At 31.5% G+C, this 24,403-nt stretch overlaps 1 protein-coding gene across 1 annotated transcript in view; it reads left to right on the top strand.

Annotated features, from left to right (window-relative positions):
* The window catches only part of LOC143235778 (uncharacterized), a 36,411-nt gene extending 15,082 nt beyond the window's left edge, over window positions 1–21,329 (top strand). The window contains exons 2-5 of the mRNA XM_076473980.1: window positions 13,913–14,106; window positions 15,189–15,464; window positions 18,616–18,816; window positions 21,052–21,329. Of these exons, the coding sequence (XP_076330095.1) occupies window positions 13,913–14,106; window positions 15,189–15,464; window positions 18,616–18,816; window positions 21,052–21,329 (949 nt within the window). The remainder of the gene's footprint in view (window positions 1–13,912; window positions 14,107–15,188; window positions 15,465–18,615; window positions 18,817–21,051) is intronic.
* Window positions 21,330–24,403: the final 3,074 nt, after the last annotated feature.

The following is a 24,403-nucleotide window of genomic DNA, read 5'->3' as shown; positions in this document are numbered from 1 at the left end:
CTGTATACATTATAATTATCCAGACAGATGAAGTCTGTACACATTTTAATTATCCAGACAGATGAAGTCTGTATACATTATAATTATCCAGACAGATGAAGTGTGTACACATTATAATTGTCCAGACAGATGAAGTGTGTATACATTATAATTATCCACACAGATGAAGTCTGTATACATTATAATTATCCAGACAGATGAAATGTGTACACATTATAATTATCCACACAGATGAAGTATGTACACATTATAATTATCCAGACAGATGAAGTGTGTATACATTATAATTATCCAGACAGATGAAGTCTGTATACATTATAATTATCCAGACAGATGAAGTCTGTACACATTATAATTATCCAGACAGATGAAGTGTGTACACATTATAATTATCCAGACAGATGAAGTCTGTATACATTATAATTAACCAGCCAGATGAAGTCTGTATACATTATAATTATCCAGCCAGATGAAGTCTGTATACATTATAATTATCCAGACAGATGAAGTCTGTATACATTATAATTATCCAGACAGATGAAGTCTGTATACATTATAATTATCCAGACAGATGAAGTCTGTATACATTATAATTATCCAGACAGATAAAGTCTGTATACATTATAAATATCCAGACAGATGAAGTCTGTACACATTATAATTATCCAGACAGATGAAGTCTGTATACATTATAATTATCCAGACAGATGAAGTCTGTACACATTTTAATTATCCAGACAGATGAAGTCTGTATACATTATAATTATCCACACAGACCAGTTTTGTATACATTTTCATTGTCAAGACAGATAAAGTCTACGCACATTATTATTATCCAGACAGATGAAGCTGTATACAATATAATTATCCAGACAGATGAAGTCTGTATATATTATAATAATCCGGACAGACGAAGTCTGTATACATTATAATTATCCAGACAGATGAAGTCTGTACACATTTTAATTATCCAGACAGATGAAGTCTGTATACATTATAATTATCCAGACAGATGAAGTGTGTACACATTATAATTGTCCAGACAGATGAAGTGTGTATACATTATAATTATCCACACAGATGAAGTCTGTATACATTATAATTATCCAGACAGATGAAGTGTGTACACATTATAATTATCCACACAGATGAAGTATGTACACATTATAATTATCCAGACAGATGAAGTGTGTATACATTATAATTATCCACACAGATGAAGTCTGTATACATTATAATTATCCAGACAGATGAAGTCTGTACACATTATAATTATCCAGACAGATGAAGTGTGTACACATTATAATTATCCAGACAGATGAAGTCTGTATACATTATAATTATCCAGACAGATGAAGTCTGTATACATTATAATTATCCAGACAGATGAAGTCTGTATACATTATAATTATCCAGCCAGATGAAGTCTGTATACATTATAATTATCCAGACAGATGAAGTCTGTATACATTATAATTATCCGACAGATGAAGTCTGTATACATTATAATTATCCAGACAGATAAAGTCTGTATACATTATAAATATCCAGACAGATGAAGTCTGTACACATTATAATTATCCAGACAGATGAAGTCTGTATACATTATAATTATCCAGACAGATGAAGTCTGTATACATTATAAATATCCAGACAGATGAAGTCTGTACACATTATAATTATCCACACAGAACAGTTTTGTATACATTTTCATTGTCCAGACAGATAAAGTCTACGCACATTATAATTATCCAAACAGACCAGTTTTGTATACATTTTCATTGTCCAGACAGATAAAGTCTACGCACATTATAATTATCCAGATAGATGAAGCTGTATACATTATAATTATCCAGACAGATGAAGTCTGTATATATTATAATAATCCAGACAGATGAAGTCTGTATACATTATAATTATCTTAGACAGATGAAGTCTGTACACATTTTAATTATCCAGACAGATGAAGTCTGTATACATTATAATTATCCAGACAGATGAAGTGTGTACACATTATAATTATCCAGACAGATGAAGTGTGTATACATTATAATTATCCAGACAGATGAAGTCTGTATATATTATAATTATCCAGACAGATGAAGTCTGTATACATTATAATTATCCAGACAGATGAAGTCTGTACACATTATAATTATCCAGACAGATGAAGTCTGTATACATTATAATTATCCAGACAGATGAAGTGTGTACACATTATAATTATCCAGACAGATGAAGTGTGTATACATTATAATTATCCAGACATAAGTCTGTATCCATTATAATTATCCAGATGAAGTCTGTATACATTATAATTATCCAGACAGATGAAGTCTGTACACATTATAATTATCCAGACAGATGAAGTCTGTACACATTATAATTATCCAGACAGATGAAGTCTGTATACATTATAATTATCCAGACAGATGAAGTGTGTACACATTATAATTATCCAGACAGATGAAGTGTGTATACATTATAATTATCCAGACAGATGAAGTCTGTATATATTATAATAATCCGGACAGACGAAGTCTGTATACATTATAATTATCCAGACAGATGAAGTCTGTACACATTTTAATTATCCAGACAGATGAAGTCTGTATACATTATAATTATCCAGACAGATGAAGTGTGTACACATTATAATTATCCAGACAGATGAAGTGTGTATACATTATAATTATCCACACAGATGAAGTCTGTATACATTATAATTATCCAGACAGATGAAGTCTGTACACATTATAATTATCCACACAGATGAAGTCTGTACACATTATAATTATCCAGACAGATGAAGTCTGTATACATTATAATTATCCACACAGATGAAGTCTGTATACATTATAATTATCCAGACAGATGAAGTCTTTATACATTATAATTATCCGGACAGATGAAGTGTGTACACATTATACTTATCCAGACAGATGAAGTTTGTACACATAATTATTATCCAGACAGATGAAGTGTGTACACATTATAATTATCCAGACAGATGAAGTGTGTATACATTATAATTATCCAGACAGATGAAGTCTGTACACATTATAATTATCCAGACAGATGAAGTCTGTACACATTATAATTATCCAGACAGATGAAGTCTGTATACATTATAATTATCCAGACAGATGAAGTCTGTATACATTATAATTATCCGGACAGATGAAGTGTGTACAAATTATAATTATCCGGACAGATGAAGTCTGTATGCATTATAATTATCCACACAGATGAAGTCTGTACACATTATAATTATCCAGACAGATGAAGTCATTATACATTATAATTATCCAGACAGATGAAGTTAGTATACATTATAATTATCCACACAGATGAAGTCTGTATACATTATAATTATCCAGACAGATGAAGTCTGTACACATTATAATTATCCGGACAGATGAAGTGTGTATACATTATAATTATCCACACAGATGAAGTCTGTATACATTATAATTATCCAGACAGATGAAGTCTGTACACATTATAATTATCCAGACAGATGAAGTGTGTACACATTATAATTATCCAGACAGATGAAGTCTGTATACATTATAATTATCCAGCATTATAATTATCCAGACAGATGAAGTCTGTACACATTATAATTATCCAGACAGATGAAGTGTGTATACATTATAATTATCCACACACATGAAGTCTGTATACATTCTAATTATCCAGACAGATGAAGTCTGTACACATTATAATTATCCAGACAGATGAAGTCTGTATACATTATAATTATCCAGACAGATGAAGTCTGTATACATTATAATTATCCAGACAGATGAGTTTTGTATACATTATAATTATCCAGACAGATGAAGTCTGTGCACATTATAATTATCCAGACAGATGAAGTCTGTATACATTATAATTATCCAGACAGATGAAGTCTGTACACATTATAATTATCCAGACAGATGAAGTGTGTACACATTATAATTATCCAGACAGATGAAGTTTGTATACATTATAATTATCCAGACAGATGAAGTCTGTATACATTATAATTATCCAGACAGATGAAGTCTGTACACATTATAATTATCCAGACAGATGAAGTCTGTATACATTATAATTATCCAGACAGATGAAGTCTGTATACATTATAATTATCCAGACAGATGAAGTCTGTACACATTATAATTATCCAGACAGATGAAGTCTGTACACATTATAATTATCCAGACAGATGAAGTGTGTATACATTATAATTATCCACACAGATGAAGTCTGTATACATTATAATTATCCAGACAGATGAAGTCTGTACACATTATAATTATCCAGACAGATGAAGTCTGTATACATTATAATTATCCAGACAGATGAAGTTTGTATACATTATAATTATCCAGACAGATGAAGTGTGTACACATTATAATTATCCAGACAGATGAAGTCTGTACACATTATAATTATCCAGACAGATGAAGTGTGTACACATTATAATTATCCAGACAGATGAAGTCTGTACACATTATAATTATCCAGACAGATGAAGTCTGTACACATTATAATTATCCAGACAGATGAAGTCTGTATACATTATAATTATCCAGACAGATGAAGTCTGTATACATTATAATTATCCAGACAGATGAAGTGTGTAAGTCTGTACATTATAATTATCCAGACAGATGAAGTCTGTATACATTATAATTATCCAGACAGATGAAGTCTGTATACATTATAATTATCCAGACAGATGAAGTCTGTATACATTATAATTATCCAGACAGATGAAGTCTGTATACATTATAATTATCCAGACAGATGAAGTCTGTACACATTATAATTATCCAGACAGATGAAGTCTGTATACATTATAATTATCCAGACAGATGAAGTCTGTACACATTATAATTATCCAGACAGATGAAGTCTGTATACATTATAATTATCCAGACAGATGAAGTCTGTATACATTATAATTATCCAGACAGATGAAGTCTGTACACATTATAATTATCCAGACAGATGAAGTCTGTACATTATAATTATCCAGACAGATGAAGTGTGTACACATTATAATTATCCAGACAGATGAAGTGTGTACACATTATAATTATCCAGACAGATGAAGTTTTACACATTATAATTATCCAGACAGATGAAGTGTGTACACATTATAATTATCCAGACAGATGAAGTTTTGTACACATTATAATTATCCAGACAGATGAAGTGTGTACACATTATAATTATCCAGACAGATGAAGTGTACACATGACAGATGAAGTATACATTATAATTATCCAGACAGATGAAGTCTGTATACATTATAATTATCCAGACAGATGAAGTTTGTATACATTATAATTATCCAGACAGATGAAGTCTGTATACATTATAATTATCCAGACAGATGAAGTCTGTACACATTATAATTATCCAGACAGATGAAGTCTGTACACATTATAATTATCCAGACAGATGAAGTGTGTACACATTACACATAATTATCCAGACAGATGAAGTGTGTACACATTATAATTATCCAGACAGATGAAGTGTGTATACATTATAATTATCCAGACAGATGAAGTCTGTATACATTATAATTATCCAGACAGATGAAGTCTGTATACATTATAATTATCCAGACAGATGAAGTCTGTACACATTATAATTATCCAGACAGATGAAGTCTGTATACATTATAATTATCCAGACAGATGAAGTGTGTACACATTATAATTATCCAGACAGATGAAGTGTGTACACATTATAATTATCCAGACAGATGAAGTCTGTATATATTATAATTATCCAGACAGATGAAGTCTGTATACATTATAATTATCCAGACAGATGAAGTCTGTACACATTATAATTATCCAGACAGATGAAGTCTGTATACATTATAATTATCCACACAGATGAGTTTTGTATACATTTTCATTGTCCAGACAGATAAAGTCTACGCACATTATAATTATCCAGACAGATGAAGCTGTATACAATATAATTATCCAGACAGATGAAGTCTGTATACATTATAATAATCCAGACAGACGAAGTCTGTATACATTATAATTATCCAGACAGATGAAGTCTGTACACATTATAATTATCCAGACAGATGAAGTCTGTATACATTATAATTATCCAGACAGATGAAGTGTGTACACATTATAATTATCCAGACAGATGAAGTGTGTATACATTATAATTATCCACACACATGAAGTCTGTATACATTATAATTATCCAGACAGATGAAATGTGTACACATTATAATTATCCACACAGATGAAGTATGTACACATTATAATTATCCAGACAGATGAAGTGTGTATACATTATAATTATCCAGACAGATGAAGTCTGTATACATTATAATTATCCAGACAGATGAAGTCTGTACACATTATAATTATCCAGACAGATGAAGTGTACACACATTATAATTATCCAGACAGATGAAGTCTGTATACATTATAATTATCCAGACAGATGAAGTCTGTATACATTATAATTAACCAGCCAGATGAAGTCTGTATACATTATAATTATCCAGCCAGATGAAGTCTGTATACATTATAATTATCCAGACAGATGAAGTCTGTATACATTATAATTATCCAGACAGATGAAGTCTGTATACATTATAATTATCCAGACAGATGAAGTCTGTATACATTATAATTATCCAGACAGATGAAGTCTGTACACATTATAATTATCCAGACAGATGAAGTCTGTATACATTATAATTATCCAGACAGATGAAGTCTGTATACATTATAATTATCCAGACAGATGAAGTCTGTACACATTATAATTATCCACACAGAACAGTTTTGTATACATTTTCATTGTCCAGACAGATAAAGTCTACGCACATTATAATTATCCAAACAGACCAGTTTTGTATACATTTTCATTGTCCAGACAGATAAAGTCTACGCACATTATAATTATCCAGATAGATGAAGCTGTATACATTATAATTATCCAGACAGATGAAGTCTGTATATATTATAATAATCCGGACAGACGAAGTCTGTATACATTATAATTATCCAGACAGATGAAGTCTGTACACATTTTAATTATCCAGACAGATGAAGTCTGTATACATTATAATTATCCAGACAGATGAAGTGTGTACACATTATAATTGTCCAGACAGATGAAGTGTGTATACATTATAATTATCCAGACAGATGAAGTCTGTATATATTATAATAATCCGGACAGACGAAGTCTGTATACATTATAATTATCCAGACAGATGAAGTCTGTACACATTTTAATTATCCAGACAGATGAAGTCTGTATACATTATAATTATCCAGACAGATGAAGTGTGTACACATTATAATTGTCCAGACAGATGAAGTGTGTATACATTATAATTATCCAGACAGATGAAGTCTGTATACATTATAATTATCCAGACAGATGAAGTCTGTACACATTATAATTATCCACACAGATGAAGTCTGTACACATTTTAATTATCCAGACAGATGAAGTCTGTATACATTATAATTATCCAGACAGATGAAGTGTGTACACATTATAATTGTCCAGACAGATGAAGTGTGTATACATTATAATTATCCAGACAGATGAAGTCTGTATATATTATAATAATCCGGACAGACGAAGTCTGTATACATTATAATTATCCAGACAGATGAAGTCTGTACACATTATAATTATCCAGACAGATGAAGTCTGTATACATTATAATTATCCAGACAGATGAAGTGTGTACACATTATAATTGTCCAGACAGATGAAGTGTGTATACATTATAATTATCCACACAGATGAAGTCTGTATACATTATAATTATCCAGACAGATGAAGTCTGTACACATTATAATTATCCACACAGATGAAGTCTGTACACATTATAATTATCCAGACAGATGAAGTCTGTATACATTATAATTATCCACACAGATGAAGTCTGTATACATTATAATTATCCAGACAGATGAAGTCTTTATACATTATAATTATCCGGACAGATGAAGTGTGTACACATTATACTTATCCAGACAGATGAAGTTTGTACACATAATTATTATCCAGACAGATGAAGTGTGTACACATTATAATTATCCAGACAGATGAAGTGTGTATACATTATAATTATCCAGACAGATGAAGTCTGTACACATTATAATTATCCAGACAGATGAAGTCTGTACACATTATAATTATCCGGACAGATAAAGTCTGTATGCATTATAATTATCCAGACAGATGAAGTCTGTATACATTATAATTATCCGGACAGATGAAGTGTGTACAAATTATAATTATCCGGACAGATGAAGTCTGTATGCATTATAATTATCCACACAGATGAAGTCTGTACACATTATAATTATCCAGACAGATGAAGTCATTATACATTTTAATTATCCACACAGATGAAGTTAGTATACATTATAATTATCCACACACATGAAGCCTGTATACATTATAATTATCCAGACAGATGAAGTCTGTACACATTATAATTATCCGGACAGATGAAGTGTGTATACATTATAATTATCCACACACATGAAGTCTGTATACATTATAATTATCCAGACAGATGAAGTCTGTACACATTATAATTATCAGGACAGATGAAGTGTGTACACATTATAATTATCCGGACAGATGAAGTCTGTATGCATTATAATTATCCAGACAGATGAAGTCTGTACACATTATAATTATCCAGACAGATGAAGTGTGTATACATTATAATTATCCACACACATGAAGTCTGTATACATTATAATTATCCAGACAGATGAAGTCTGTACACATTATAATTATCCAGACAGATGAAGTCTGTATACATTATAATTATCCGGACAGATGAAGTCTGTATACATTATAATTATCCAGACAGACCAGTTTTGTATACATTTTCATTGTCCAGACAGATAAAGTCTATGCACATTATAATTATCCAGACAGATGAAGTCTGTATACATTATAATTATCCAGACAGATGAAGTCTGTACACATTATAATTATCCAGACAGATGAAGTGTTTACACATTATAATTATCCAGACAGATGAAGTTTGTATACATTATAATTATCCAGACAGATGAAGTCTGTATACATTATAATTATCCAGACAGATGAAGTCTGTACACATTATAATTATCCACACCGATGAAGTCTGTATACATTATTATTATCCAGACAGATGAAGTCTGTATACATTATAATTATCCAGACAGATGAAGTGTGTACACATTATAATTATCCAGACAGATGAAGTCTGTACATATTATAATTATCCAGATAGATGAAGTGTGTATACATTATAATTATCCACACACATGAAGTCTATATACATTATAATTATCCAGACAGATGAAGTCTGTACACATCATAATTATCCAGACAGATGAAGTCTGTATACATTATAATTATCCAGACAGATGAAGTTTGTATACATTATAATTATCTGGACAGATGAAATGTGTACACATTATAATTATCCAGACAGATGAAGTCTGTACACATTATAATTATCCAGACAGATGAAGTGTGTACACATTATATCTATCAGACAGAAGAAGTCTGTACACATTATAATTATCCAGACAGATGAAGTTTGTACACATTATAATTATCCAGACAGATGAAGTGTGTACACATTATAATTATCCGGACAGATGAAGTCTGTATACATTATAATTATCCAGACAGATGAAGTGTGTACACATTATAATTATCCAGACAGATGAAGTCTGTACACATTATAATTATCCAGACAGATGAAATCTTTATACATTATAATTATCCGGACAGATGAAGTGTGTATACATTATAATTATCCCCACACATGAAGTCTGTATACATTATAATTATCCAGACAGATGAAGTCTGTACACATTATAATTATCCACACAGATGAAGTCTGTATACATTATAATTATCCGGACAGATGAAGTCTGTACACATTATAATTATCCACACAGATGAAGTCCGTATACATTATAATTATCCAGACAGATGAAGTCTGTATATATTATAATTATCCGGACAGATGAAGTGTGTACACATTATAATTATCCAGACAGATGAAGTCTGTACACATTATAATTATCCAGACAGATGAAGTGTGTACACATTATAATTATCCAGACAGATGAAGTGTGTACACATTATAATTATCCAGACAGATGAAGTTTTTACACATTTTAATTATCCAGACAGATGAAGTGTGTACACATTATAATTATCCAGACAGATGAAGTTTTTACACATTATAATTATCCAGACAGATGAAGTGTGTACACATTGTAATTATCTTGACAGATGAAGTGTGTATACATTATAATTATCCAGACAGATGAAATTTGTATACATTATAATTATCCAGACAGATGAAGTTTGTATACATTATAAATATCCAGACAGATGAAGTCTGTACACATTATAAATATCCAGACAGATGACGTCTGTACACATTATAATTATCCAGACAGATGAAGTTTGTACACATTATAATTATCCAGACAGATGAAGTGTGTACACATTGTAATTATCCAGACAGATGAAGTGTGTATACATTATAATTATCCAGACAGATGAAGTTTGTACACATTATAATTATCCAGACAGATGAAGTCTGTATACATTATAATTATTCAGACAGATGAAGTCTACGCACATTATAATTATCCAGACAGATGAAGTCTGTATACATTATAATTATCCATACAGATGAAGTGTGTACACATTATAATTATCCACACAGATGAAGTGTGTGCACATTATAATTATCCACACAGATGAAGTCTGTACACATTATAATTATCCACACAGATGAAGTCTGTATACATTATAATTATCCAGACAGATGAAGTGTCTATATATTATAATTATCCACACAGATGAAGTCTGTATACATTATAATTATCCAGACAGATGAAGTGTGTGCACATTATAATTGTCCAGACAGATGAAGTGTCTATACATTATAATTATCCACACAGATGAAGTCTGTATACATTATAATTATCCAGACAGATGAAGTGTGTACACATTATAATTATCCACACAGATGAAGTCTGTACACATTATAATTATCCAGACAGATGAAGTGTGTACACATTATAATTATCCACACAGATGAAGTCTGTATACATTGTAATTATCCAGACAGATGAAGTCTGTATACATTATAATTATCCAGACAGATGAAGTGTGTACACATTATAATTATCCAAACAGATGAAGTCTGTACACATTATAATTATCCAGACAGATGAAGTCTCTACACATTATAATTATCCAGACAGATGAAGTCTGTATACATTATAATTATCCAGACAGATGAAGTCTGTATACATTATAATTATCCGGACAGATGATGTCTGTATACATTATAATTATCCGGAGAGATGAAGTCTGTATACATTATAATTATCCACACAGATGAAGTCTGTATACATTATAATTATCCACGCAGATGAAGTTTGTATACATTATAATTATCCAGAGAGATGAAGTCTGTATACATTATAATTATCCTGACAGATGAAGTCTGTATACATTATAATTATAATTAATACCGGCTATCTTAATTCGGATCTACAGATGTTTGTGTATTTATAATTAATACCGGCTATCCTAGTTCAGATCTACAGATGTTTGTGTACTTATAATTCATACCGTCTATCTTAGTTCAGATCTACAGATGTTTGTGTACTTATAATTAATACCGACTGTCTTAATTCGGATCTTTAGATGTTTGTGTAATTATAATTAATACCGGCTATCTTAGTTCTGATCTGCAGATGTTTGTGTACTTATAATTAATACCGACTATCTTAATTCGGATCTACAGATGTTTGTGTACTTATAATTAATACCGGCTATCTTAGTTCGTATCTACAGATGTTTGTGTACTTATAATTAATACCGGCTATCTAAGTTCGGATCTACAGATGTTTGTGTACTTATAATTAATACCGACTATCTTAATTCGGATCTACAGATGTTTGTGTACTTATAATTAATACCGGCTATCTTATTTCAGATCTACAGATGTTTGTGTACTTATAATTAATACCGGCTATCTTAGTTCGGATCTACAGATGTTTGTGTACTTATAATTAATACCGGCTATTTTAGTTCAGATCTACAGATGTTTGTGTACTTATAATTAATACCGGCTATCTTAGTTCGGATCTACAGATGTTTGTGTACTTATAATTAATACCGGCTATTTTAGTTCAGATCTACAGATGTTTGTGTACTTATAATTAATACCGGCTATCTTAGTTCGGATCTACAGATGTTTGTGTACTTATAATTAATACCGGCTATTTTAGTTCAGATCTACAGATGTTTGTGTACTTATAATTAATACCGGCTATTTTAGTTCGGATCTACAGATGTTTGTGTACTTATAATTAATACCGGCTATCTTAGTTCGGATCTACAGATGTTTGTGTACTTATAATTAATACCGGCTATCTTAGTTCGGATCTACAGATGTTTGTGTACTTATAATTAATACCGGCTATCTTAGTTCGGATCTACAGATGTTTGTGTACTTATAATTAATACCGACTATCTTAATTCGGATCTACAGATGTTTGTGTACTTATAATTAATACCGGCTATCTTAGTTCGGATCTACAGATGTTTGTGTACTTATAATTAATACCGGCTATTTTAGTTCAGATCTACAGATGTTTGTGTACTTATAATTAATACCGGCTATCTTATTTCAGATCTACAGATGTTTGTGTACTTATAATTAATACCGGCTATCTTAGTTCGGATCTACAGATGTTTGTGTACTTATAATTAATACCGGCTATTTTAGTTCAGATCTACAGATGTTTGTGTACTTATAATTAATACCGGCTATCTTAGTTCGGATCTACAGATGTTTGTGTACTTATAATTAATACCGGCTATTTTAGTTCAGATCTACAGATGTTTGTGTACTTATAATTAATACCGGCTATCTTAGTTCGGATCTACAGATGTTTGTGTACTTATAATTAATACCGGCTATTTTAGTTCAGATCTACAGATGTTTGTGTACTTATAATTAATACCGGCTATCTTAGTTCGGATCTACAGATGTTTGTGTGCTTATAATTAATACCGGCTATCTTAGTTCAGATCTACAGATGTTTGTGTACTTATAATTAATACCGGCTATCTTAGTTCGGATCTACAGATGTTTGTGTACTTATAATTAATACCGACTATCTTAATTCGGATCTACAGATGTTTGTGTACTTATAATTAATACCGACTATCTTAATTCGGATCTACAGATGTTTGTGTACTTATAATTAATACCGTCTATCTTAATTCGGATGTTTGTTTCATTCTGTTATAATTTTTGAAAGTAGTTCATTAACAAATAATAATAGTTTAATAACAGATAAGAAATAACATACAGTAAGTGGTATGGAATATGTAAGTAGTATGGAATCTTTGAGAAATATACTTAAACAGTTATTATTATTATTCTGTTAGAAAACTTTTTAAAGAGAGTTGTTTTACTTATTCTTCTAATTTCCAAACATTTTTATCATGTTTTTCATTCATAGATTCAATTTCATGTTTTTTAGGTACTAGCAAGGTATTTGTTTTGAACGTTATATTTGTAGATGTTACCGATATATATATTTACAATGTCACATTGCTGCACATTAGTAAGGAATATATTTACAATGTCACCTTACTACATGTTACTAACATATGTATATTTACAATGTCACCTTACTACATGTTACTAACATATGTATATTTACAATGTCACCTTACTACATGTTACTAACATATGTATATTTACAATGTCACCTTACTACATGTTACTAACATATGTATATTTACAATGTCACCTTACTACATGTTACTAACATATGTATTTCAGGATGAAGCAGGGCCGGCTCGAAAGAATAAAAAGTCTCATACTACGTGGAGTTGGGATGTCACAGGAACCCAACGTGTCAACATCACTATTTCCGAAGAAGGTCCACCAACATCTTACAAAGGTTCTAAGTAAAATAGATGAATCGCAAAACGGTTCTATGTTTGTCGAGAAATTGCAGAGTTTTTATCCCTCATGTAAGTGCCTCTGTTTTTCAAATGTCAGGAACACCTGTAGTAATATATGAGCACTAACTTCAGTTAGTTAAATATCGATATTTATCGTTTTATTAGTCTTAACAATGGTACTAATAATAAAATAATTCAAGTGTCCCCCAACACTTACTAAGAACACTAGGTGTCGTGTTAGGTTAGTACAATGCAAGCGTACTATAAGTCTGAAAGCACAACATTTAACGAAGTTATTTAATATATTATTTTCGTATACTCACTCACAACAGTTAAAAGGTGTTGATTTATCAGCTGTTTAACTTGCAATTAGTGATATTTTCTAACGTAATCTCATGTCTATCTTAACAGTTTTAAGGCATCTTTAAATCTTCTAAAGCTAGAAATGTAAAATAATCAACAGGGTAGAAATAAAAGAATAACACATAAACATTTCAAACGAGTTTCATTATTGAAAATAGTATTAAAGAAACATTACGATAAGTGAATTCAATAAAGTTGTTAATTTAAAGATTACATATAATTTTCAATTTTATGAAACATATTTCAAATCGACATGATTACAAGCACAACATTAATAAAAATACTCAGATAAATTACACGTACTCGGTGGTTCTAAAATTGTCACATCTTTCTCATGAACAGGGACATAGTTCATGCTGTATGTACTTACTTATTACGAACAGGAACGTTGTTCATTCTATATGTAATTATTGTAAACGCAGACGTTGTTCAATCTGTATGTAATTGTGGTGAACAGGGAAGTTGGTCATCGAGCACTGGTATATGTTATTCAAGTGATTAAGAAGTGATATGTATTTTTAGGTCTTCGAGCAGTGATGTGTAGTCTATAGGTCATCGAGCAATGATGTGTGATGTATAGGTAATCGAGCAATGATATGTATTACTTAGGTCATCGAACAATGATTTGTGGGTTATAGGTCATCAAACAATTATATGTAGTCTATGGGTCATTGAACATTGATACGGGGTCGATAGGTCATTGAACTGATATTTCTTTAGGTCAGGTCATCGAATAGTGATATGTATTCTTTAGGTCATCGAATTGTGATATGTATTATTTCTCTTAGGTTCAGTACCAGAAAGTATTAACAGAGAATTGTGGGAAAATGAAACTAATTTTAACATCTACTACGACGTTAATTTCACTCCAACTAATTCAACCATAAAGGTTAAAGTGGCTAAGCTGCGACTATACAAGAATGGAGACTTACAGCCCAAAGTTTTGAAACAAAACTTACACACGTGGCCATTTCTACAGCCAGCACGGTTATCAATTCGGAGCACGGGTCTCACTATATCTTTGTACCAATACAGAAGACCGCTTACTAACAACTCCAGTGAAGGTAAGGAGATAGAAAATTTACCTTTATAATAAACTGTTTAATTTTAGTGTCGTTGTTTGGAACTATAAAAGGCCAGACTGTAAAATGGAAATATATTATGAGAGAAATAGGATGAAACTTTGTACTTTAGACAAGAACGAAAACTATAAATAAAAATTACAAGAAATCTAATAATACTTTAAAACCAAATATATCTAGTAATAACCTCAATAATAAATACAAGGAAGTTAATATTGTGAATAACAAGTACAATAATTAAAATAATATTGTTGATGAAAAACACAAATATCCTGTTAATTTATTGGTAAAAAAAAGAAGAGGATTCTAATAATAATAATAATAAATACACAAATATTCTAGTTATACTGTTGGTATAAAACAGGATGGTTCTAACAATAATGTTAATAAAAATACAAATGTTTTAGCTTTACTGTTGGCAAACAATGGATGGTTCTAATAATACTGTTAATAAAAATACAAATGTTCTAGTATTTTTTAAGGTTAACTATTATAATTTGTCTCACATGAGTTTCCGATATTTTATATTACGTACGTTACGTATTACGATTTTAAATACCCATAAATTTCAATCTAAATGTGAATTACATGTTAACATATATCAGGTTTATGATAATTACATTTTAACATATATCAGGTTTATGATAATTACATGTTAACATATATCAGGTTTATGATAATTACATTTTAACATATATCAGGTTTATGATAATTACATTTTAACATATATCAGGTTTATGATAATTACATGTTAACATATATCAGGTTTATGATAATTACATTTTAACATATATCAGGTTTATGATAATTACATGTTAACATATATCAGGTTTATGATAATTACATTTTAACATATATCAGGTTTATGATAATTACATGTTAACATATATCAGGTTTATGATAATTACATGTTAACATATATCAGGTTTATGATATTTTCTAACAAGATTGATACAACAATTTTCTTCTTTAACACAAATATATTTAATATAAAAAATACAATTTATATTAGCGGTTATTATAAATAATTAGTAATACATTTTACAAACTCAGAAACCATATTCAGTCTTGTATATGGTGTGGAACATGAGGTTTTTATGTTGATATAGAGGTATACTACAACTGACGGGAATGCCAGCTAGCTCTATTCTTGTTTGGCCTAACGCGGTTTACAAGCTAACTTTTCACAAAGAAAGATAGATATCTAATGAACTCGTAGAAACACTAACAATCGAAGTTAATTCACTGAAGTTGAAAGGTTTGTTTTATTCGAAATCTATAAACTTTCCTGTTCAAATTCTGTAGTTTTCCGATTAATGAGCGTTAACCACAATTATTGCTTCCAATATGTATAGTATACATACTGTAGCTGATTAACAATGTTCTGTTACTGTGTTTCGGCTAGCTTTTATACCAATTAAGCGAAATTCTCAAACGTTCAATAATGTTCGAAAATACGCTAGTGTTTTCGTAAAACGTACATTGTTGATTCTTGCTCTCGAGAATATTCTACAAATTTAGAGAACAGATGGGCCTTGCGCAATACACATCCAACAGTATACGCGACATTCCTCAAACTCAAATATTAGCCAGATATTAGCATAAATCTATATAAGTAAATTCGTTACACTCATAATACTGTTAGTAAAAATCAGCAGGATTTTAATAGAGGGGTTAACTAAGGTCAGGTGATTAGTGTGCTCGACTTGAGGGGTTAACTAAGGTCAGGTGATTAGAGTGCTCGACTTGAGGGGTTAACTAAGGTCAGGTGATTAGAGTGCTCGACTTGAAGGGTTAACTAAGATCAGGTGATTAGAGTGCTCGACTTGAGTGGTTAACTAAGGTCAGGTGATTAGAGTGCTCGATTTGAGGGGTTAACTAAGGTCAAGTGATTACAGTGCTTGACTTCTCTTCGAATCCTCTTCCCACCAAACATTTTTACCCTTTCAGCGGTGGAAGTGTTATAAAGTGATGATTAATCCCACTATTCTTTGGTAAAATAGTAGCTGAAGAGTTGACGGTGGGTGGCGATAACTAGATATTTTTCCTTTAGTGTTCTACTGCTAATTTAGGGATGGCTGCTGTGGAGCTTTTGGCGAAATTCAAACAAATAAATAAAATAAACTATTAATAAAAACTACAAGGATTATAATTATCTTTTTGGTAAAAAATGAGGATCATAATAATACCAGTGATAAAAAATATCATGATTCTAATAATAGTGTTGGTAAAAAACACCAGGATTCTAACAGTAGTGTAGGTAAAAAACACCAGGATTCTAATAGTAGTGTTGTTAAAAACACCAAGATTCTAATAGTAGTGTTGGTAAAAAAACACCAGGAATCTAATAGTAGTGTTGGTAAAAAAACACCAGGAATCTAATAGTAGTGTTGTTAAAAAACACCAGGAATCTAATAGTAGTGTTGTTAAAAAACACCAGGATTCTAATAGTAGTGTTGTTAAAAAACACCAGGATTCTAATGGTAGTGTTGGTAAAAACACCAGGATTCTAATCATACTTTTGAATTTCTTCAACAGTATTATTAGAATCCTTTTAATAAAAATCATGATTATTCTAGTAGTACTTTTGATACGAAAACAGAGAACTCAAATAAAATTAGGATACGTCAAAAGTAATAGAGTAAAATAAGACAAATAGATTTTTTCAGAACAGGTACTATGGATCATGTAGTTTTGTCATCTAATTCGATAATTATAATAATAATGAATATATTAAATATCAGTTAGTTTTTCTTCTTTCAACATTATAATTAATGTGTTTCTGTTTATAAAATTGGGGTTGACGTGTTTCTTCTTTTAACATCAGGATTATTATGTTTTTATTTATAAAGTTATGTATTTCTTCTTTCAACATTATAATTAATGTGTTTCTGTTTATAAAGTTGGGGTTGACGTGTTTCTTGTTTCATAGTAAGAATTAACGTGTTTTTATTTATAAAATAGGCTTTATGTGTTTCTTGTTTCAACATTATAATTAATGTGTTTTTATTTATAAAGTAGGGGCTGATAGTTTTCTTCTTTCAAAGTAAGGACTTCGTGTTTTTATTTACTTTCCAAGTGCGGTTAATATGTTTTTCTGTCAAAGTCCGGATTAGCTTGTTTCTGTTTCTAGGAGAGACAACATACTTGTATTCAAGGATAATTGCAGCCAACTACCGAGGTTGGATTGATTTCGACGTTACCTCTTCCTTACAGTATTGGTCTAAGATGCCAGAGATGAACTATGGCTTCAAGATTGAAGTACAAGATTCTTACGAAAGACATCATGACCCCAACTTGTTTTTTGTGAACATAAATTGTACTGATGACGATGGTAAGAAGAATAACTTTTCTTAAGTTATTAAGAGAAATTATTTCCTAGTTTCTTCTTCTCATCTACTTTCTTAGCTTTACTTCTGTAGCAGGATTTCTTCTCTTGTTGCTCATACGTTTCTTAGCTTTACTTCTGTAGCAGGTTTTCTTTTCTTGTTGCTCATACGTTTCTTAGCTTTACTTCTGTAGCAGGTTTTCTTTTCTTGTTGCTCATACGTTTCTTAGCTTTACTTCTGTAGCAGGTTTTCTTCTCTTGTTGCTTATACGTTTCTTAGCTTTACTTCTGTAGCAGGATTTCTTCTCTTGTTGCTCATACGTTTATTAGAATTACTTCTGCAGCAGGTTTTCTTCTCTTGTTGTTCATACATTTCTTAGCTTTACTTCTGTAGCAGGATTTCTTCTCTTGTTGCTCATACGTTTATTAGAATTACTTCTGCAGCAGGTTTTCTTCTCTTGTTGTTCATACATTTTTTTAGCTTTACTTCTGTAGCAGGATTTCTTCTCTTGTTGTTCATACGTTTCTTAGGTTTACTTCTGTAGCAGGTTTTCTTCTCTTGTTGCTCATACGTTTCTTAGCTTTACTTCTGTAGCAGGATTTCTTCTCTTGTTGCTCATACGTTTCTTAGCTTTACTTCTGTAGCAGGTTTTCTTCTCTTGTTGCTCATACGTTTCTTAGCTTTACTTCTGTAGCAGGATTTCTTCTCTTGTTGCTTATACGTTTCTTAGCTTTACTTCTGTAGCAGGATTTCTTCTCTTGTTGCTCATACGTTTCTTAGCTTTACTTCTGTAGCAGGTTTTCTTTTGTTGTTCATACGTTTCTTAGATTTACATCTGTAGCAGGATTTCTTCTCTTATTGCTCATACGTTTCTTAGTTTTACTTCTGTAGCAGGTTTTCTTCTTTTGTTGCTCATACGTTTCTTAGCTTTACTTCTATAGCAGGATTTCTTCTCTTGTTGCTCATACGTTTCTTAGCTTTACTTCTGTAGCAGGTTTTCTTTTGTTGTTCATACGTTTCTTAGATTTACATCTGTAGCAGGATTTCTTCTCTTATTGCTCATACGTTTCTTAGCTTTACTTCTGTAGCAGGATTTCTTCTCTTGTTGCTCATACGTTTCTTAGCTTTACTTCTGTAGCAGGATTTCTTCTCTTGTTGCTCATACGTTTCTTAGATTTACTTCTGTAGCAGGATTTCTTCTCTTGTTGCTCATACGTTTCTTAGCTTTACTTCTGTAGCAGGTTTTCTTCTCTTGTTGTTCATACATTTCTTAGCTTTACTTCTGTAGCAGGATTTCTTCTCTTGTTGTTCATACGTTTCTTAGCTTTACTTCTGTAGCAGGATTTCTTCTCTTGTTGTTCATACGTTTCTTAGCTTTACTTCTGTAGCAGGTTTTCTTCTCTTGTTGCATACGTTTCTTAGCTTTACTCTGTAGCAGGTTTTCTTCTCTTGTTGCTCATACGTTTCTTAGCTTTACTTCTGTAGCAGGTTTTCTTCTCTTGTTGCTCATACGTTTCTTAGCTTTACTTCTGTAGCAGGTTTTCTTCTCTTGTTGCTCATACGTTTCTTAGCTTTACTTCTGTAGCAGGTTTTTTTTTATTGCTCATACGTTTCTTAGATTTACATCTTTGACAGCTATTCTCTCTTTTAATATAACACTAGCTCACGTATTATTTCATATTTGTTAAGATTATAAACTTATTGAAACTTTATATATTCTGAGGTTAAGGTAGCCGAAGTCTTAAAAAAAAACTTTCTTGAAAAGAACTGGTTACCTGCACGATATACCAAAACACTTCAATATTACATCCAGTTTCTATAAGAAGGTATTAAACACTGAGGACATAATGTTCAGTTTCACCAGTAAGTTACTCAGAACTGTGGATATCTCGTTTCGAAGGAAAGAAAAATTATACACAACATGTTCAGTTTCTACTATAACTTATTGAAAGCTATTGTTATTTAATGTTCATTATATAGATAAAGGTATTCATAACTACCTACATCATGTTCCATTACCACTATAACTTCTTCAAAGTTGCTCATATATAATGTTCATTATGTAGATGAAAGTATGGATAACTATCAAACACATGTTCCGTTTTAACTAGAACGTATTGAAAACTATTGATTTTTAATGTTCATTTTGTTGAAGAAGATACTGATAGCTATCTACATGCTCAGTTTCTATCATTTAATGTTCTTTACAAGTTGAATAACTTTAAAATAAAATAATTTAGGGCTTCGTTCCATCAATACCACAGCACTAGAGTCTCCGTTTCCGAACATTGAGGAACTCTACCCAGATATGGGAGAGAACGATTCGGCTGTTTTTGAAAATGAAACGTTTCCCACCTTGGACTTGCGTACTGTAGAAATATCTGTCTCTTCCCATGAACCGTCGACTCGTACATTGAATAAGAGACGGGTTAAGGACGACGAAATTGGAACTTCTGTCTTTTATCATGACTGTGACGTGAACACAGAAGAGTATATCTTACCAGGTAGGTATCCATAGTAGATTACACCTTGCCAGGTAAATATCTACAGTAGAGTACACCTTACCAGGTAAGTATCCAGAGTAGATTACACCTTACCAGGTAAATATCTACAGTAGATTACACCTTACCAGGTAAGTATCCAGAGTAGATTACACCTTACCAGGTAAATATCTACAGTAGATTACATCATACCATGTGAGTATCTTCAGGAGAGTACATCATACCAGGTAAGTATCCAGAGTAGGTTACACCATACCAGGTGTAATATCTACAGTACACCTTACAAGGTAAATATCTACAGTAGAGTGCACCTTACTAGGTATGTATATACAATAGAGTATATCTTACCAGATGAGTATCTACAGTAGAGTATATCTTAGGAGGTTAGTATCTACAGTAGAGTATATCTTACAAGGTAAGTGTCTACAGTAGAGTACATCTCACCAGGTGAGTATCTTCAGTAGAGTATATCTTACCAGGTAAGTATCCAGAGTAGATTACATTTTACCAGATAAATATCAACAATAGAGTACAATTTACCTGGTAAATATCTACAGTGGAGTATATCTTACCAGATAAGTATCTACAGTAGATTACACCTTACCAGGTAAGTGTCTACAGTAGAGTACATCTCACCTGGTGAGTATCTTCAGTAGAGTACACCTTAATAGGTAAGTATCTACAGTAGAGAAAATCTTACTAGGTAAGTATCTACAGTGGGGTACACCTTACCAGGTATCTACAGTAGAGTATATCTTACCAGGTAAGTATCTACAGTAGATTACACCTTTCCAGGTAAATATCTACAGTAGAGTACACCTTACCAGGTAAGTATCTGCAGTAGAATACATCTTTTCACATGAGTATCTTTAATAATGTATTCCTTACAAGATGAGTATCTACAGTAGGGTAAATCTTACCAGGTGTGTATCTTTAGTAGTGTACATCTTACCAGGTAAGTATTTTTAATAGTGTACACCTTACAAAGTGAGTATCTTCACTAAAGTACACTTTACCAGGTGATTATCTTTAGTAGAGTACATCTTACCAGGTGAGTAGGTGAGTATCTCCAGTAGAGTATATCTTACCAGGTGTGTATCTTTAGTAGTGTACACCTTACAGGTGATTATTGTCAGTAAATTACACCTTACCAAGTACGTATCTTTAGTAGAGTATACCTTACCAGGTGAGTTTCTTCAGTAGAGTACAACTTATCTGGTGAGTATCTTTATTAATGTACACCTTACCAGGTGTGTATCCTTAGTATACTACACCTTACCAGGTGAGTTTCTTTAGTAGTGTAAACCTTACCAGGTGAGTGTCTTTACCAAGTGAGTAACGTCAATAGAGTACACCTTACGAGGTATCTTTAGTAAAGCACACCTTACCAGGTAAGTAACTTCAGCAGAGTACACCTTACCAGTTGAGTGTCTTTAGTAGGGTATCTCTGACAAGTGGAGTAACTTTAGTAGAGCACACCTCACCAGGTGAGTAAATTCAGTAGAGTATCTTTAGTAGTGTACATCTTACCAAGTGAATATCTTTAGTAGGGTATACCCGACCAGTTAAGTATCTCGAGTAGAACTCTTCTTAAGTAATTACCTTCAACGGAGTGAACCATTTCTATTGATTGATACCCGTAATGACGAAAAAGCCCACTTGTAGAGAAAATTATATATCTGAAAACGGCTGGTATGAATAGAGAAGGCACTAATAGAGGAGCGAACAAAGTTTCGACCTTCTTCTGTTATCGTCAGGTTCACAAAGAAAGAGGTAACTGACCGAAGCTGACCACATGTTTGAAAGGGGTTGTGTAACTGAGTGTCAGAATGTAGAGGGCGGTGTTAGATGTTTGAATATATAATTTTATATTTTATTATATTAATATAGGTATAAAGGTGTTCCTTTATATTGGTTTATTTTGTGTAAGTTGTTGTATAAGTAAGACTTCTTTAATTTTGCGTTTCTTTATGTTTGTTTCTTTATTTAGTATTTGAGTGTTTTCTATGGTTATGTTGTGTTTATTTGATTTGCAGTGTTCATGTCTGAAGGTGACTTTTTGTGTTCTTTGAATCTGGTTTTCATTTTTCTACTTGTTTCTCCAATATAGAAGTCGTGGCAGTTATCACATTGTATTTTATAAATAATGTTGGTGTGGTGTTTGTTAGTGTAGGTTTTACATAGTATAGACCTCAGTTTTGTGCCTGGTTTTTGAATAAATTTGGTATTAACTGGAATGTCATATTTTGTTACTAGTTTTTGCCAAATGTTGGTTATTTTTCTGCTGATGTCAAAAATATATGGTATACAGCAGTATATGGTTTCGTGATTTTTAGATTCGTGAGATGTATTTACTTTTGTTGGTTGATTTTGCTTTTTGTCTAGGTGTGTGCGTATAATGTTTTCTACGGTTTGTGGAGGAAAATTATTGATGTTGATGAAGTATTGTTTTATTTTGTCTAATTCATCGTTAATTTTATCTGGTGAACATAATTTTATAGCTCTGTTTATTTGGTTTCTTAGTGTGTTGAGTTTTTATTTTGTTTCATGTACTGAGTCCCAAGGAATGCATAATCCAGTATGGGTGATTTTTTGGTGGATTTCTGTTTTGAATTGTGTGTCGGTTCTTGTAATTTTGAGGTTAAGAAATGATATTTGATTGCTTTCTTCCTGTTCACATGTGAAATTAAAGTTGGGATGTATAGATTAATTTGGTTGAAAAAATTGTGTGTTTTGTAGATTTGATGTCATTACGAACCATAAAATAGAAATTTCTAAGATGAGCCCTTATTTATGATCTGTATCAACATTTTGTATCTAGTAGGACTTTTACAAAACAGTTATTAGATGTCAATAAGTGTCATACATTCCCTTATTAACATACATTATAATTTGAAATTGTAATGTATCGATTTCTTTACTCTATATTTTCTATACAGCTTCATGTGATATATATCAACAAACTTCTTTAGATTACGATTCAATATTTTATTTTCAAGAGTATTCACATTCAGTCGTTAAGCTGTTCACTAAGATACATTTAACAGTATTGAAAGTTACAGAATGTAACAACGCTTTCATAAACTAACTA

Source organism: Tachypleus tridentatus, chromosome 12 (genome assembly GCF_004210375.1).
Source record: "Tachypleus tridentatus isolate NWPU-2018 chromosome 12, ASM421037v1, whole genome shotgun sequence".
Classification (NCBI taxonomy): domain Eukaryota; kingdom Metazoa; phylum Arthropoda; class Merostomata; order Xiphosura; family Limulidae; genus Tachypleus; species Tachypleus tridentatus.
Note: the sequence above shows the minus strand (reverse complement) of the source record. Positions and strands in the feature narration are given on the sequence as shown.